The 15,188-nt window shown below is 49.1% G+C and overlaps 5 protein-coding genes across 5 annotated transcripts; 2 read left to right on the forward strand and 3 right to left on the reverse strand.

Annotated features, from left to right (window-relative positions):
• Positions 1-1,580: 1,580 nt before the first annotated feature.
• N7473_007709 (alpha/beta hydrolase) lies at positions 1,581-2,869 on the forward strand (the record flags this gene model as incomplete). The annotated part of the gene is made up of 2 exons (XM_057153649.1): positions 1,581-1,987; positions 2,047-2,869. 2 exons carry the CDS (start codon positions 1,581-1,583, stop codon positions 2,867-2,869), a joined length of 1,230 nt encoding a protein of 409 aa, XP_057007987.1.
• Positions 2,870-3,074: 205 nt separating this feature from the next.
• On the reverse strand, positions 3,075-3,373 carry N7473_007710 (uncharacterized protein; the record flags this gene model as incomplete). Its single annotated transcript, XM_057153650.1, has 2 exons — positions 3,075-3,282; positions 3,345-3,373. The coding sequence occupies 2 exons, from the start codon at positions 3,371-3,373 to the stop codon at positions 3,075-3,077; spliced, it is 237 nt and encodes a 78-aa protein (XP_057007988.1).
• Positions 3,374-9,164: 5,791 nt separating this feature from the next.
• Positions 9,165-10,112, forward strand: N7473_007711 (alpha/beta hydrolase; the record flags this gene model as incomplete). Its single annotated transcript, XM_057153651.1, has 1 exon — positions 9,165-10,112. One exon carries the CDS (start codon positions 9,165-9,167, stop codon positions 10,110-10,112), a length of 948 nt encoding a protein of 315 aa, XP_057007989.1.
• Positions 10,113-10,387: 275 nt separating this feature from the next.
• N7473_007712 (cation:proton antiporter) lies at positions 10,388-12,608 on the reverse strand (the record flags this gene model as incomplete). The annotated part of the gene is made up of 3 exons (XM_057153652.1): positions 10,388-11,038; positions 11,096-11,955; positions 12,362-12,608. 3 exons carry the CDS (start codon positions 12,606-12,608, stop codon positions 10,388-10,390), a joined length of 1,758 nt encoding a protein of 585 aa, XP_057007990.1.
• A 559-nt stretch (positions 12,609-13,167) lies between these two features.
• N7473_007713 (sugar porter family MFS transporter) lies at positions 13,168-14,960 on the reverse strand (the record flags this gene model as incomplete). The annotated part of the gene is made up of 4 exons (XM_057153653.1): positions 13,168-13,524; positions 13,579-13,887; positions 13,943-14,344; positions 14,421-14,960. 4 exons carry the CDS (start codon positions 14,958-14,960, stop codon positions 13,168-13,170), a joined length of 1,608 nt encoding a protein of 535 aa, XP_057007991.1.
• Between the last annotated feature and the right edge of the window lie 228 nt (positions 14,961-15,188).

Below are 15,188 nucleotides of genomic sequence, written 5' to 3' on the forward strand. Positions count from 1 at the left end.
CTCCAGAGTAGTTCCGGAGCCGAGACGAAACTTCTATTTGATCCACCCGGAGACGGTTAGGGCTTCTATTCCGAGGCGGGGAGAGGCCTTGTCGCTCATTGGGTAGGCGGGTGATTCAATCTGAAGCATCGACGGACGAAAGGGGGATGGAAAGAGTATGAAGGACAACCACGCGGCCTTGGCGGGTGGTGTCGATCTCATTGCGGGGTGTCAGCCACTGGCTTGACGCCGCTCGGCACATACTCTATACCTTATTAGTGTGGAAATTTTATGGAATTAGTATGGATTAGGCTCGTTTCTCCTCTATTGTGACGGATGGATGAGGGGCCCGCTCCGCTTCTTCCATGGCCAAGCTGGAAGTGATCTACATATTGGCAGGGTGCCTGAAAGGAGTCCAGAAAGATCTAGGGGCGCATGAGTGTGGAAATCAGCCCATCAGGTTGGATGATGCGTAGTACATAGCAGACGCTGACAGGGATTTCCCCACACTTCCGATTCTGCAAGGCTTGCAATTGAGGCACTTGAAGTTATGAAGAGTGCATACTGGAAGATGAAGCATATGTAGCAACTATATCATGTTCAGGTCAACAGCCTAGTCGTTTTAATGGTTTCTCCCGCTTTATTGTCATTATGAAGACAAGTGCTGCAGTCATTGATGCCACCTTTCACCATTTCTGCACGCCTACACGCATATCCTAATTTCTCCATATTCCAACAAAGAACTGGTAGTAAATTGCACAGACATCATGCTAGATTATCACAGGGACTTCAAACCAGGACGGATCAAGGCACGTTTCCCAATGTGACACGGTTGTGCCATTGCATAAGTGGAGATATAGTCAACATAGACACAGTCTTGGATCCTTAGCGATGGGTCTGTTCACATAATCTTGGATAGCTAGAGCCTGGGAGAGATCATTATCTTTTTGTGAATAGAACAGATGTATGTGTCTTGGCTGCAGACTTACCATAAGCGAATAGCCCAAAACTCTCTATGAAAGAGTACGCTTCGGTGGCTTAGCGAGGCTTTTTCTAAATATGACGTTGATCCTTGCCCTCTGAGAATCAAAGAACTTCATGTTGCAGAGACGATTAGGCTGAATGCGATCGCCAGCTGTTTAGTGCGGAGTAAACCTCCGTCTTGGTGGGTAGATTGGGCAGCGGTATTCGGCGATAAACATTCCGATGAGAGGGGAAGTTGGATATTCTGAAAAGAGACATTTTGTGATCATCACGAAGTCCCTGCAAATTTATTCAGGATGGTGGCTCTCATCTTCAAATCCTCACATTCTGCCCTCAATATTCTCATTCTCATTCACGACATGTCAGGTGTATGGTGATACTGTACCTGATGACGTCCGCCATGCCTTATCGTTTTATTGGAGGTGGGCTTATCGGCCACATGGGGCCTCGGTCTCTTCCTGCGGCTCCCAACGAGTCCTCTTCTCTTCTTCTCTCCATCGCCCAACCGAACTCATACGCGCTTGTCCATCGAGTTCTCGCATTCTCGACGTTTATCGGATTCTCGTCTCTGTCGCCAGCACTAGATCCCTTCGGTTCAGGGGTAACCGGGCGTAACCATGGCGCTGTACAACCAAACCGTGGATTTCCTCTCCGAATCCTGGGCCAACCAGCGAACACAACTTCCCCTGTTGGCTGTAACGGGCGCATCTTTCACACTTGGCCTCCTGCTTCGGTCGCTGTTCAAGGGAGACAAGCACAAAGACGCCATCCTCATCTCGCCCCGCTCAACGGTGCTGCCTGGTCTGTCGGAGGAGGAGCATCGCAAACTGCCACTCCCGGATGACGTGCTACCCGGCGCACGCGATGTCGCGAGCCCGTACGGGTCTATCCGAGTGTATGAATGGGGTCGAGAGGATGGTCCCAAGGTCTTGCTCGTCCATGGCATCACTACGCCGTGTATTGCGCTCGGCGGGGTGGCCCATGCGCTCGTCGATCGGGGTTGCCGGGTGATGCTGTTTGATTTGTGAGTGCTATGACGAATACAAAGTCTACGATAGGGAGATACTTACCTATGGAATGCAGGTTTGGAAGAGGATACTCCGACTGTCCGTCTGATCTCCCCCAGGATGAGCGACTCTTCGCAACTCAGATGATGCTTGCATTGACTTCATCGCCTATCTCCTGGACGGGAGCTGGATCGGGCAAATTCTGCCTAGTTGGATACTCCTTGGGCGGTGGAATTGCTGCAGCATTCGCTTCTTTCTTCCCGCGACTTTTGACATCTCTCGTGCTTCTTGCACCTGCTGGTCTTGTCCGCGACTCTCAGATTAGCTTCCAAAGTCGCCTTCTCTACTCGGGTGGCCTCATGCCAGAGTCTCTACTGGGGTATCTCGTTGGTCGTCGCCTGAGAGCTGGCCCTCTGGTTGCACCCAAGAAGAATAAGAACGAGAAGCTCAACGCCGCAGATGCTCTCACCGAGGAGTTGCCGTCGCAAACCGCGGCTGAGATCCAAATTCTGTCTCGCGAGTATCCTCATATCAATATCCCTTCTGCTGTCGCGTGGCAAGTCAACAACCATGCTGGCTTTGTGCATGCATTTATGTCTAGTATGCGTCACGGTCCTATCCTGGGTCAGCGACAGTGGGGTACCTGGGCACGGCTGGGGGAGTATCTGAGCGCACAGAATAGCACTGTATCGGATGAGAAGAGTGAGAAGGGTCTGCCAAGTCACAAGGTTCACATTTTGTGTGGCAACACAGATGCCATTATTATCAAGGATGAGCTTGTGACCGATGCTACCGCCGCCCTGGGTGGGAATGCAGTCTTCAAGTTCTATGACGCTGGTCATGAATTCCCTAGCACCAAATACGAGGAGGTGGCGACTTATATCGCGAAGGTGTTGTGAGGGGAATGACCAGAGTTTAGGGAGTCTGACTTTAGCTACTGAGCGCGTTTTGGGTGGACATACATTTCTCTTTGCAGAATAGTTCATTGGTACAATAGAAATACATAGACAAGGATAAACACTCTATGATACATTTTAGGTCTCGCATATTTCACATATCTCACAATTTTTGACTTGAACGTTGACTCTTGCTGATGCATGCCGTTCATTTGGACTTCAGAATATCATCCATCGCATTGACTTGGTTTGAGAGGCCGTTCATGTGTGTGGACCGCTCTCCCATTCGTGCTCCGGCATAGTAGGGGCCATCTGCCGCTGGTGCTCGAGCGAAACGGTTTACACTGTTTTGGTTGGATCGTGGCACTTGGCTGACATTGTTCTGGCTGAGAGAAGAGCCAGCCGGGTTGTGGGAGCTATTACAACGATACTGTTAGCTCTTTTTCAGGAGATACAGGTCTAGCCAGTCTTCACCTACCTGGAGGAAGAAGGCTCAGGAATAGACATGGTGGAATATTGTTGTTGAGAAGTGGTATTAGATGAGTCCTGGGTTGAAGATTCTCGTCGAGGCGCTGAATCCGCTCCAAAGATGGAGAATAGAAGAGGGCAGATGAAGGTAGCCACAATGACGAAATTTTAGCTTTGATAGCTTTGACGCAATTGCTTGCCTTTGATATTGGAGTATGAGATGATGAGGCAAATGGAATGTGATCTGGATTGATGATGGTCATGAAACAGCAGGGATATCGGCTCTATATAAGCAAGAGGATCTGCTACGAGGCTATGCCAAAGCAAAGACATACCATGGCAGACACGCGAGCTTCGACAGGAGCTCCAAACTACCGGTCCACATGGGCAGATAGGAGCTAAGCAATGAACGGAATGGGGGGGGAGGGGAAAAGATCTTCAGTTCGCATAAACTGCCCATGACGGCAGGGTCTCCACAACTCGAGCCTGTGACACCCTTTTTTTCCCACCGTCAGGATTGAGGAGACTCGCGACGAGCAGTGTCCGCATGAACCATATCCGGTGGGCCTGGAATTCGATGCAGAGGACGCTAGTCAAGTTCAGGCGAAGTGGGGAGTGCATAATTCAAAAGAGGCGACAAGGCGGACGGGATTGGTTCCAAGGGGGGAGTGGATGGACAATCGAATGGGGGCCATAAAGAGTAGGAACTAGATGGAGATGTGCGTCGGGCTCATGAGTGGACACTGGACTGTGGTGGAGAGTGGAGATGGAGGGGGTGGTCGTTATGGTTCCACTTTCACGATGCAAGCGCCAACGAAAAGCAATGGATTTCAGGGCCCTTTGCCATGCCTCTCACTGCCAGGAACCACGCGGCACATGGCCAACCACATGTTTCACTGTGGGTGAAACCAGATCTGGAATTTGAGATTTTGTGGAATGAGCCAAGGGAGAGGCACGGCTGCAGCAGACTTGCAGTTTACGTGCAGAGTTTACGCAAGTTGAACGTTGGATCTTCATTGAGAGATCAATCAAGGGTCATTGGAAGGGGAGGAGCATCATGGCGCAGCGGTCTAGAACCAACAGCGCCTGGACCAGGTGTGCTATGGGAGTGACGATCTTGGTTAGCCTAGGATCAATTGGCATCAAAATAGATCAATCAGAGGCGTTCATGCTAGGGCGGTAAATGCGCCTGGAATTCTCGCGTGGTTGTCCTGGGGAGAGAGAAGCTTCAAGGGTGAAACAGGAATTAACAGAATTAATTAAGAATTAAACAATCGTGGGTCCAACGTGGTCGATCACATGGGGAGTCTCGCATTGGCCCAGGGGGATTGTCCCTTTACGGCCTCGACTACTCCACACCTACGAACCTCCTCACTTCTTCCCCCACGCGACAAAGAGCGAGAAAAATAGAAGGCTAAGGCTTTCACCGGTAACATGGCATTTCCCCGGCCACGCGCGGAAGTAAGTTTCTCTCATTTTCCTTTTTCAGCTATGCCCTACAAAGGCTGAATCCTTCAGGATGAGGACGTGGCCACTGTTTTTTGTCTATTATGCGGCGTTCGGCAGTTGAGCTCATTCCAACTAAGCCTCGCCGCTAAGCCTTACGATTCAGCCATTCTACAGTACATAGCCATAACGCCGCCCAAGGAATGTTGGTGACCTCGAGTCCTCAGTGCAAGACCCAATCCGGAGATCGTCGGAGATGAAGACGGTGAGCCATTCTGAAACAAGGCTTCGCGTGTCCTACGAAAGGGATGGCACGTGGACTATCTCGTCTGCTATTTGCTGCACTGCTGACTTTGTCTGACGAGTCCAGAAATCGCCAACATCACAGCAACCAAATGTGGAAGGCATCAGCAAGATGTGTGTCGCCCTAGGCGCCACTAGAGTAGCGGATGGGGTCCCTCGTACACAGCGCCTCCGCGGGTATAACAAGTCTCTAGATTAGGACTTGTTTACGAAACAAAAAAAGGAATAAGCACCGTAATCTTGGAAAAGCCGGAGATGAGCGTCCAAACAGATTTAATCATTCTCACCGAGTGGCTTACGGTCCGCCCCCTCCGTGAAAAGACGGGAGTTTCCTTGTATCCCTCTCGGGGTCTCCGATCCTCGTGCCCTGCCGAGCTATGCAGTGCAGTATGCTGTTCGTCAACTGACCGCCGTAGACATGCAGCGGATGGCCTTGTATGGCCATAACCCCCGCCTTGTGTGCGGCTTCACAGCCACGATTCCCATATGGAAACCCGGCGTTTCAGGTAATAAGGTTGCTTTTCCCACGCGTGCTTGTCCACCGAGCAGATCATTCCAGCCTCTAGAATGAGCAATGTTTAACGACGTTGGGGTCCATAATTTGCTGGGATAAATGCAAGGCACAACTGGTCCGAGCGCCGGAATCCCAGCAACCTTATCTCCTTTTGGTGCTAACCGTCGATCCCCAGCTCAAAGTTCGACGCTCGCTGATCGACCGCATGATGAGCCTTCTAGCGCCCTGTTAGTAAGATGCATGCGAAGTCTGCTCCAGCTCACCAGTCGCTCCGCTCGGCTGAGCTTGGCTTTTCTGCATGATGAGTTGGTTGGTATTTGTTCTGAAAAAACTCAACACTCATGAAAATAATATCCAGGCGTCCGACTGTTCACCACTGTACCCTATTTTCTGGCGATTTAAACCGATCATTACAAGCCAGACCCCGAAAAAGGAAACCGGGCAAAGTTCACCAACCAGACCCCTTTAATTTGTTCGATATTCTACCTATCACACGCAAAAGTCCAATACCCGCACACAAGTGGCAATTAATGATTCTGCCAAGGGATATTATGTATTATTATTTCACAATAGTTCCCCCAGGGTATCGCTAAAAGCGGCAGAGATCGACCGGCTACCTCATCCCTTGAACGTTTGCTCTAACTCGCAGCGAATCATCACGCAGAACGCCTCAGTAGTACTAGTCTGAAACGCGATATCATATTCGAAGCCTCGAACTGTGCCACCGTGCGGCCGTGTCCCAACGGCATACAAACCGGCTGGGATGCCGAAATGATGACCGCCATCTGTTTCCGTCGCAACGGTTCTGAAGTGCGCCATCCCACGCGACTGGTTGTACAAGTACTTTTGTCCATCTTGATCCGGGACTTGAATACTCACCAACCCTTGATACGATCACTGGGGTAACTTGGCAAGTGCCGTTTTCCACACTAACCACCTACGTACTGAGGGCGGAAACAATGCAATCTTGAATCTAAGCATTCCCTGGTCCCCGAAGCAAGTGCTCATGCTGTTTCAGCCCCAAATTATCCCCCGGAATTAGGAATGGACATATAACCCGATCTCGGCTCCGAGTAAGTCCGTCGAAAGTGTAGTTGAACTTGACTGCCAGTTTCATAGCCATAACTCCTTGCCTCGATCTGTGACAGTCTTGGTATGAAGATACTCGGAATATACGAGCATGTCTCCTCCTTCCAAAAGGGGAAACACCGAGGATCGTAATTACCCACCATTTCCTTTCCTGTTGCCCAGCCCATCACTTCTTTCCCTGAAGTTTGCGCTCATTAGCTAAGAAACCTCTGTCTCCCCAACACTAACAGTAGGTAGCACAAACAACACGGATCGACAAAGTTCTTCTACCCGAGCTGGGCGCCCGTAGACGGTTGATCTTCGGTTCTATTTTATTTTTTTTTATTTTTTTTGTTTCCGAAGGTCATCATATTGGTGTAATCCGGTTGGATGTTGTTCACATCATTGCTTTTTTGATGAAGTTTTCTCGAAGGCGCAGTCTTGTGATTTGCAGGCTGTGGAACTAGTCTAGCGCCAAACCGAACTGTCGGGACGGGGATGGCGGAAACGCTCTCCCAACAGTCAGGAACTTGAAACATTAGCCTGAACTTATTTGGTTTGTTTGAGGGGGAGTGACAGATCAACTTCGACTTTAAATCGGTGATTATGATCAGGGTTTGATTTTGGGGGTTGTCCTCCTGCCTATCCGGGTTCAGACAGGGTCTCGATGAGGAGGAGGCTGGAATAGCTCCTGAATCCCGACAACTAGGATGGGCTGCGGGGTATGTTCATTTCCCGCGGCAACTTGAGTCATGATTTGGTGCAAAAGCAAAACCTTGTTGAAATCAGGCTCGAATGTTGGAAAAAGCAATGAAATGATTTGTCCTCGTGGCGCGGTAATCGACGGCGGATATTTCTATCCGCGGAGTTCACCAAGAAAGGATCAATTTGATGGTGGGTAGACGTTGCAATGAGAAGAAGAAAGATCAAGAAATGGATATGAATCCACTGCCTAGTGGGTACACGTAGAAGTTCTAGAATGAGGATCAAGATTTGGAGCGGTTCTTTCGCTTAGATGTAAATCGGTGCAGAGTTTTTTTGAGTGGATATATGTGTTGTTCGTTGAGTCGGCTGTCCTTCTGTTGCCTTCTATTTAGGCGCCAGAGGCGAAGCGATCAAGTATGCGATCCAAAATAGTACACGGGATTTGGATCGAGAGAATTGAGTATGATGCCCTTAGAACTTGGTAGCAGTAATTGTCAAGATTGGGTAGAAAAGTCACCTGTAGAGTGGATATCTTGGTCTGGTGATCAGTTTGCCTGTGGATTGGTCCTATTTTGTCCAGATACAAGTCTCCGGTGACTGGGCTGGTTGTTCCAGCTCCTCTTTTCTCCAAATCCTTCGGCCGAGACATGCGCGAACGCAAAAAATAGGGCATTGAGGCCAGCAGTGTGCTAGGCAGTGGGTATCTAGATGTGTCTACTAAGAAAAGGGAATCGACTAATGTAAGATGAGGCCTAAGAGACCATAGGAAAGTATGATGTTGGGATGCAGGCAGGCTTGGTGACCACCTGGGCAGTTTGTCCCGCGAAACACATGGCAGCCAGAATTCAGATAAAGATTTGGAGGCTCACACTCAAGCGTTGACACCTTGTATGAAAGTCATTCTAGTTGCGATTAGTCTTCATATTGAATAGAATAACGACACAGAATATCAAGCAGCACTCAGATTAGTACCTAGTCCGGACACTCAGCTCAACATGGCAAGCCCGGGGATTTATGAAGAGTTAAGTGTCCGATAGTTACAATAGCTTGTACACATAATTTAACAACGCGTTGTAGACATGACGAGATGGTACGCCCCAGTTCAGGTAATAATGCCTCTGAGCAGAGACATGAAGTTCTCCAGTGACAGACCTGTAAGCTCCAGCTTAACAACAACATCGGGTCCCGGGAGATCACAATATATATCCAATTATTTAGATAGTCGATTGACTGTTGTTAGTCCATTTCTGCTCAACGTTCCACTTCAGCTCTTTCTAGTCTATTTCTTGTCAGTCGGAATTGGTTCAATAGATGGAAGTATACATATATATACGGCAGCTTCAGTGAACAAATGAAAGGGCATGAATTGATACGACCCAAATAGCTCTTGTCCCCGAACAGGTGACTACTTAGAATACCTCCAGCTCAAATGCTGTCGCTCTTAGAAACATATGTCTATGTTGATGTGCATCTCAACTCTGTCATAATCACAAAAAAAAAGACATTTGTTCTCGTTTTGCCGATCGCATTGAAAATGATGAGCCCAGCTCTTGGCACTAGACCAAAAGCAGCATGACGTAGCCGCATCAGCGTGATCGACACTCGGGTAAATCTTGTTTGATGCATTTTGGAATGCTGTCATTTGATCTGTTCTCAGGCTCCGTAATCTGCTGGGAAGACGTTCCAGCCCCTTAAAACTTGTTAAATTTGACACAGGCCACTTTTCCTGCTACAAAGCACCGAGGCCAACTATTTCCCTGTATAGCGGTTGCGCCCTAGCTACCCACCAAAGCGATGGGGTTGACCTATATTTATCACAAATCAATTGCAATTTTCCTCCGAGGTCTCGTTCGCCCTAGACTAGATCTCCATCCAAATCCAGATGAAACAATCTTCATCCCGTCACGGGACACGGGTCGAACTATCAAGGCCCACGTCTACAGACCACCTCCAGAGAAACAGAAGCATCCCAGTCCTGTCTTGATTAACTTTTGTGGGAGCGGCTTCGTGCTTCGCACCTTTGGATCTGACGATGAATTTTGCCGTTTCATCGCGGACAACACCGACTATACTGTGATCGATGTTCAATATCGTCTGGCACCCGAGAATCCATTCCCAGCGGCTTTCAATGACGCTGAGGACGCTGTGACATGGGTGCGATCAGTGCCCGAACAATTCGACATATCTTGCGTCTCACTGTCAGGATTCAGCGCAGGTGCCAATATTGCCCTCGCAGTGTCATGTTCATCCTCACTCTTCAACTCGAAAGACGATCCAGACGTCTTTCGCACGGTCATGTCGTTTTATGGTCCAGTTGACATGGCTCTTCCAACACCACAAAAGCCTCTTATAGATCAATCTAACTTCATCATGCGAAAAATATTTCCGCCTTTCTCCCATTTGTGTCACAAATGTCTCAATTTTACAGGGGTAGACCCAAGGGATCGTCGACTGTCACCATTGTTCGCCGAGCCGAGCAGTTTCCCCGATAATGTCCTGATTATCACTGCTGCCCAGTGCGCCTTTGCTATTGAAGCCGAGAAGCTGGCAGAGAATATCCGCAATGTTGACGGCAAATATGTGATCTGCGAGAGGATGTATGGTTGCGCTCATGGATGGGACAAGGAAGCTGTTCAAGGCACGCCACAGTTCGAGGCAAAAGACAAGGCATATGAAATGGCAGCAAGTATGCTACGGAAACGAGAAGGAGGAGTGGAAAAGCTTCAGGCGACTGTGGTGTGAGAAGTGATACCCATGAATGTATAGTTTTCCGGACTGGATAGATGGACTAGACTGTTTAATCTGAATTGGAATATCGCATTTTACGCAAGGAAGGACTTGGAAACATCGTAATTCGCATATGAATCTATGATTGTAGAGAAAATCCGCTCAAAATGCATGAAGGTGGCCATATCATAACCAGCAGCTTGTGGTAAATATCGTGATAGTTGGCATCAGGATTTGGCTATCACTGAACTCCTTTGGCGACCTTGTATCTCAAAGACATGAGTGCATATCTATGACACGCCCCAGACACCTAAGGGATCTGGACTGCCAGACTGGCTTCTCTGGACCTGCAAACTTTTCACTCGCTTCACCAGAGTTCCGACGCAAATCGGACCAATGATAGTGCATAGGGTAATTGCCCACACCACAACCAAATAGATTTCCGAATTGCCGTTATTGGTTTCCTTGCCAGGTTGTGCGAATAATCCACTTGTTTCTGCCACGGATGCAATGAGATATCCTATCTCGCCTCGTGCAATCATTGCCAGGCCAACGATAGAAGCTGGGTATAGAGAGCGGGTCTGTTTGCTTGGTGCAGGGTTTTCTGATAGCGTCGAAGGGCGGACTTCGGCCCCTGAAGGTTGACGAGACGCCGACGTATTTGTAGAAGCGCGAGATAGACGAGTCTTTTTTCCCTTCTTGTTTCGACCAGCGGCTTGTCTTTGGTTTTCTTGCTTGTGTCGTGACGTGCACCAGGTAGTAGGGATCGCTATCACCCGCTTGAGTTTCATCAGGCCAGATTGTGGGCTGATTGCAATTGGCAAAAGCCAGATACCAGTGACGATTTTTGAGATTGCCATCAGTAAGGTATACACAATACCTCGCCAGACCACCTGGCCCTCAAACATCTGCGTTATCGGAATAGCAAAGCCAATCGAGGCCTGTTTCAGTCAGCGCGTTTTCTTGAAAATTAGGTGGTGGACGGCTAATTCACTCACGAAGAAGAAAGGGCATAGGATAAAATGAAGAGGCGAATTGCAATAAGCATCGAAAGTTTGCTGGCCTGAAGCCATTCGAGATTTACCCTCATTGACACGGCTTAAAGAGGAGCCTGAATTCAATACTCCGCTCTCTTGTGATTTCGGCTGGGTCTGGATGTTGCTGTTCGTGCCTCGTGGACTCTTCTCAATGGCTTGCTGATTGTCGCCACCAGCCGTGATAGATGGATCCTCCCTCTGTTGCGAGCTCTCTTCGAGAGCAAGAGGGAGATCATCAAACCAAGAGATGCAGGCGCCAGCCAGATATGCTGCAAAAAGACCCGAGGTGCCCGCATATGACGCTCCAGTCACGAAGCCAATCAAAGTAGCCATATGTAGAACAAAAGCTAGCTGGGTCTCCTTGCATTTCGGCAATAAGTTCACATTTGCTGCTCGGAGCTTTCGTACGGCTGGTTTAATAGCGAACCCGCAGACGAGAACAATACCAACAGCGAAGCCAATAGCCACACAAATTGGACGAACCACAGTCACCGGACTGAATGATCCAGTAGTAGAACGGCCAATGTTGGATATGATTTGAACCATGACAAGGCCAGCAACATCATCCATAATTGCAGCACCACTGAGCACAGTTCCTAGTCTCGATTTGTCCAAACCAGTTGTGGAAAGGATTGTAAAGGTGGTACCGATGCTCGTAGAGCATAGAGCTGCTCCGGCACCAAAAGCTTGGAGGGGTGTTGCATCCACAAGTCGCATCAGCACAAATGACAGAGCCATTGGAGTCGCGACACCCGTGAATGAAGCAATTGCTGAGAGGAAAAGATTTGCCTTCAGCTGCTTAAACGATGTTGAAAGTCCGCCTGCCTCGAATATTAGCTTAGAATTCAGACAAAAATGGTCACCGTTCAAAAAATACAACAAAAAGCAAAGACAAAAACATACAACAGCCAGGATTCGCATGTGGTCACCCACCATACTACTAACTGGCCGGCGTGTGGCTTAAGTACGGCTGAGCGGACGGGAAGCCCTGTTCTCCACACCCTATGGTCGTATGTGCTAGTAAGAACATACTCAATGCTGAAATGGGAAGTGAATTCACACCCCAGCAAACGGCGGAGCGTACATGCGAAGGTGGTGGTCGACCGACGTGAGCTTGCCATCACAACCAAGGCCTGAGGCAACAACAACACAACGAGTACCACCATCACCATATGATTGAAAACGAGCACCGTAAACAAAAAGTAAGAGGAAGAAACGATATCCTACCTTCATATACAAGAAGTAAAAGGCCAAGATAGCCCAACTGTTGCATCATCTCTTGAGCTTCGAGGGTCAGCCACTGAGCGCCCGGCATACCCCAAGCCACTCCAATGAAAATCTGCCCAATCAAACCGCAATACACCAATTTATCCAGGATAGAGTTGGTGAAGTTGAGAACCAGCAGGAATCCCGATTGGATCAGGATTGTTCTGATTCCTGGCTCCTCATACGCGAGAGCCGATTGGGACGTCATGGCGATTTCCTAGTGGATTTAGTTTGGTTTGACGCCTCTGGACGTCACTTAAGACGAGGTTATCTCAGCATATGAAAAATTGATTGATAGAATGCCGGGTTGGCAGATCAATAATGGCAAGCAGAGCTTGTTGTCGTTTAGAGGAATGCGACAGTCGCAACCCATACGCCAGTGAACAGCCTCATATGAGGTCACATGAGTTTGTTGCCTGAGGCATACATCGGTGCTCTCTGTGGATAACCTTCCCTTTCTGATCTGGTAAGACCAAGAAGAACTAGTGACGGATATCTCGGTGAGCCGGAAAATCGCTTACTCGTCGATAGCGATAGCCATCTACAGAAATATCCTCTTTTGAGGCTCATTGAGCGAGATGGCTGAATCAGCAATTACACTGGAGCTTTTACAGGATAACAGTCAAGTCCGCAAAATCCAATCAATTCAGCGCTGAAATCGATCTCGAAGTCGATTATGATGAGTAAAAAATCCCACCGTCCATCTATATACTAATGCCAAAATCTATACAAAATTCTATATTTTTTCAATGTCATGTCATGTCGCTTCAAGGCTCGTCCGAGGAGTCCTGGTTCTCGTGGTGAACAGCACCATCCTTGACCTCGAATCGGAACTGCTCTTCCTCTGTGGCCAGCTCGGCCTTCAGTTTCTTGTTCGCGTTCCAGATAGGCTTGATCTTGAACAAGCGCTCGACCTTCTCCAGAGGAATACCGCTGGTCTCGGGGATGAGGAAGAAGGCGAAGAAGAAGGCGAGGAAGGACAGGGAGGCGAAGAAGAAGTAGACACCGTATCCCATGGCAGCGAACATCTGTTCGGTGAATCGGGACACGAGGAAGTTGAACAGCCAGTTGCTGGCAGTGGTGCAGGCCTGAGCCAAGGAACGGAAGTTGGGGTCGAAGAATTCCTGTTCGAGATTGTTAGTACTGGTTCAGATGTCTGCGGAAGCAGGGGAACTTACGGAGTTGATGACCCAGGGGGTACCGTTCCAGGTGGGGGTGTACACCGCAGTCCACAGATAGAAGAAGAAAATAGCGGCGATACCACCACCGTTGAGAGTGTCGGTGGGGTGCTTGGCTGGGTCCACGACATAGATGTAGGCACCAATAACCCACATGCAGACAGAACCGGTGACAGCACCGATAAGGAGAAGCTTACGTCTTCCGAGCTGATCAACCAGGAAGAGCAGCCAGACGAAGGTCATGACGGCCTTGATAACTCCGAAAATACCAGTCATAATGCTGACGGTGTCGCTGGCAACGCCAATGCTCTGTGGAAATGAATTAGAAATGACCATGTTTGGCATCGGAGGAAAGGTGACTCACAGTGAAGATAGTAGGCGAGTAGTAGTTGATGGCATTGATACCAGAGCCGTTCTGCCAAAAGAAGAGCATACATCCCAGGAACAGACGCCACATCATGTTCGGGCGCTTGGCAAGGGCCTGGAAAGGATTCCAGAAGCCGAGACCAACAATAGCCTTCTGGGCCTCGTGTGCTTGGTCAATAGCAGCAACCTCCTCCGTAATATACATATCAGAAGTGGTAAGCTGGCGGATCCAGCAGAGGTTCTCCATCGCTTGCTTTCGGTGGCCGTGGAGGAAGAGCCAACGGGGAGATTCCCGAATCCACAAAGAACCCATGAAGAGCATACCAGCGGGAATAAGCTGAATGGCAAATGGAATGATCCACTGCTCACGGCTCGGCTTGATATGTTGCTCAACACCATACTAGATAATGAAGAAACACCAGTTAGCTTCGGGTAAGAATTTCGATCAAGGGTGAAAGGCCGGTAGCATGACTCACGTTAATCCAGAAGCCAACCAAGCCACCAATCTGCCATCCCAACTCGTAGAGACCGACAAGACGACCACGGATAGCCGGGGGAGCCAGCTCAGACAGATAAATGGGAATAATGTTGGACGCAACACCGGTTCCAAGACCGGACAAGACGCGACCAGCATACAGAATACCCAGACCAAGAGCAGAGTTGGCACCGCACTGCAGGCCAGCACCCACAGCGAAGGTGGCAGAAGCAATACACAAACACCACTTGCGTCCAATCCAGTGGCTAAGCCCGTATGTGAGGAGAGATCCGAAGAAGGCTCCGGCGATGAAGAGAGACACGATATTTTCACTAATCAGATCTCTGCCGGCCTTGGACATGTTCTGAAGACCGAACTCATCCTTGAAGGATGTGAGTGTGACAGTGGTACCAATGAAGGCACTTGTATAACCGATCATGTTAGAACCACATGATGCAATAAGAGCAAGCACATAGACTCGCCAATTGTAGACCGAAGGAGGAGTTGGCCGGTCCTCAGCGAGGTGTAGAATGCCACCCATGGCTGCGAAGTCGAACAGCTAGAGGGGCTGTGTGTAAGGCGGTTGTGTAAAGAGAAGAAAATTTCTGACGGATAGAATATTATAGATGGAGAAAAAAGAAGGACTCCGGTCAGGACGGAAGGGGGCCTCTAAGTAATGTTTCTGTCCCCAATGGGTGGGTGTGGGTGTGTGGGAATTTCTTCTCAACGAGCGATCTCCACAACTTACGTCGCGTAGAACCCCAGCACT

Source organism: Penicillium subrubescens (genome assembly GCF_028828155.1).
Source record: "Penicillium subrubescens strain IBT 31985 chromosome Unknown utg000005l_segment0_segment0, whole genome shotgun sequence".
Classification (NCBI taxonomy): Eukaryota; Fungi; Ascomycota; class Eurotiomycetes; order Eurotiales; family Aspergillaceae; genus Penicillium; species Penicillium subrubescens.